Raw genomic sequence first — 2,229 nt, 5'->3', positions numbered from 1 at the left:
GGGAACGCGGGTTCATGCCCCGGTCCGGGAAGATCCCACATGCCGCGGAGCGGCTGGGCCCGTGAGCCGTGGCCACTGAGCCTGCGCGTCCGGAGCCTGCGCTCCGCAACGGGAGAGGCCACAGCAGTGAGAGGCCCGCGTACTAAAAAAAAAAAAAAAAAAGAACGCGAGATACCGAAAGACTAGAATGTGCAGTACGTAAGCACTACCAAGAAATGTGACTGAGAAACCTCTGCTATCATATGGCCAATGAAAGTATGGGAACAGTGAGGTTACCGCTGACTTTATAGACCTCACCGAAGTTCAAAATTAAGACTTCTCCAGTTCCCTCTGGAGCCCCGCTGCGCACGCTTACCAAGTGCTGGTAACACTGGGGGCCGCAAGGCTTGTTGTCCAGAGCCGTCTCCGTGTTCTTCCGCTTGTAAGTGTTGGGTGTCGCATGAAAAGCTGCAAAATAAACATAAAATATCCAAACATAACTAACATTACTTTTACACATAAACGTAACATTACTTTTTCATGTCTCCAGTTCCAAAGGAGAAAGTCAGTTACTACATTACACTTTTGCTAATAATGTTTACATTATGGAACTTTCCTTCAAGCTCTTATTGAATTTCCACAATGTATTCTCCTCAGGTCTCCCCCAGAACACCTGAGCTCTAATTATAAACATTTATTTGAGTCTTTAATGTCTCCATAGAAACAACTGATGTATCCTCTACATAGAAATCAGATTTCCTCTTTTTACAAAAGAATTCTGACATCTACAATTTATCGATTGCCAAAGAAAGGTCAGCAATCAGCTTGTCAAATGGGGGAGAAGAATGGGACACCAATTGTTAAAAACCACTTTTAAAAGATAATGAGGACAGCCTCGGAATACTACAAGTCAGTTTCTTTGAAGCACCCACAATTCAAGAACCCAGGGGGAGCCTGCACAGTCAGCACCCTTTCTGCAGGAAAATACAATGGTCAGATAAAACAGGTTTTAGAAAGATAAAGTGTTTGAAACTTAAGATTCCCAAATAATATAACAGAAAAATTCAAACTCCAGCACACTGGTATACTAACGAAGTATGAAAGCACAGCAGTGAGAACTTCAGACAACTTGGGGAAGCTTGCTTACAGTGTGTAAGGGCAAATACTAGAAATGCCCTATCTAGAATTACACAAGATGAAAATTAATCTGGATAAAAACAAGTGACAGATTCATGAAGTAAATCATTTAAAAAATATTTGTAAAAAGCCATACTTCTATCCATAGAACTTAAATGGGAAATGAAGGCAGTGATGAGAGGGAAGGAGGAAAAAGTTATGTTTTGAAAATAGAAATTCAAGGCTCAGATTCTGTTTCAAGTATGTGAGTTGGTTTTTCCCAGAACACGAGCCTGATACCATATGACTGATTTAGCACTGAATCACATTCTGCACAGGTGAAGACCCCTAAAATACAAAGAGCGAGCACCAGAAGATTAAGGTCACACAAGCAGAAGGAATCACATCCATCCAAAACCAGAATCGTCGTGAGCCAGAGGCACGACCTGACTGACACATTTGTGGTGAAACTTGTTTTTAGTTTGGATGTCTCCTCTAGCACATACTATAGTTAGAGATTGATATTTTTGCCCCAGTTCACTGAAGACACACATGTATCTGTACACACACACGTACACAAATGAGGACAGCAGCCTCTGCTGGTCATGAGACAGAAGAAGCCTCTAAGTCAGGACTAGGTAACAGTATCAGCACCATAAGCCACAATTCTACAGTCTCCAAGGTAAGAACAAATTCAGGCCATAAAGGAAAAATTAGCATGCTAATAATAAAAGTACTTTTAAATTTTTTAAAGTACCATTCTTCATCTCACATTCCATTTAGCTAAAGAAAGAGAACTATTCTTACAACTAGATTTCCTTCAGCACAATTTCCAACTTCAATTCTTTAGGAAAACTAAGTATATAAAGAATTCCCTCTTCTAGAAATGTCTTGACTATTTTCTTTTTAACATCTTTATTGGAGTATAACTGTTTCACAGTGGTGTGTCAGTTTCTGCTTTATAACAAAGTGAATCAGTTTTACATATACATATGTCCCCATATCTCTTCCCTCTTGCGTCTCCCTCCCTCCCACCCTCCCTATCCCACCCCTCCAGGTGGACACAAGCACCGAGCTGATCTCCGTGCTATGCGGCTGCTTCCCACTAGCTATCTATTTTACATTTGGTAGTGT

The 2,229-nt window shown here is 41.0% G+C and overlaps 1 protein-coding gene across 11 annotated transcripts in view; it reads right to left on the bottom strand.

Moving 5' to 3' along the window:
- Positions 1–2,229, bottom strand: part of EZH2 (enhancer of zeste 2 polycomb repressive complex 2 subunit) — a 64,800-nt gene that overhangs the window by 10,794 nt on the left and 51,777 nt on the right. For all 11 annotated transcript variants that reach the window (XM_024128240.1, XM_028489635.2, XM_028489631.2 and 8 more), the window contains exon 9: positions 356–447. In XM_024128240.1, coding sequence (XP_023984008.1) covers positions 356–447 — 92 coding nt within the window. The remainder of the gene's footprint in view (positions 1–355; positions 448–2,229) is intronic.

The sequence above is a fragment of the Physeter macrocephalus genome, chromosome 5 (assembly GCF_002837175.3).
Source record: "Physeter macrocephalus isolate SW-GA chromosome 5, ASM283717v5, whole genome shotgun sequence".
NCBI lineage: Eukaryota > Metazoa > Chordata > Mammalia > Artiodactyla > Physeteridae > Physeter > Physeter macrocephalus.
Note: the sequence above shows the minus strand (reverse complement) of the source record. Positions and strands in the feature narration are given on the sequence as shown.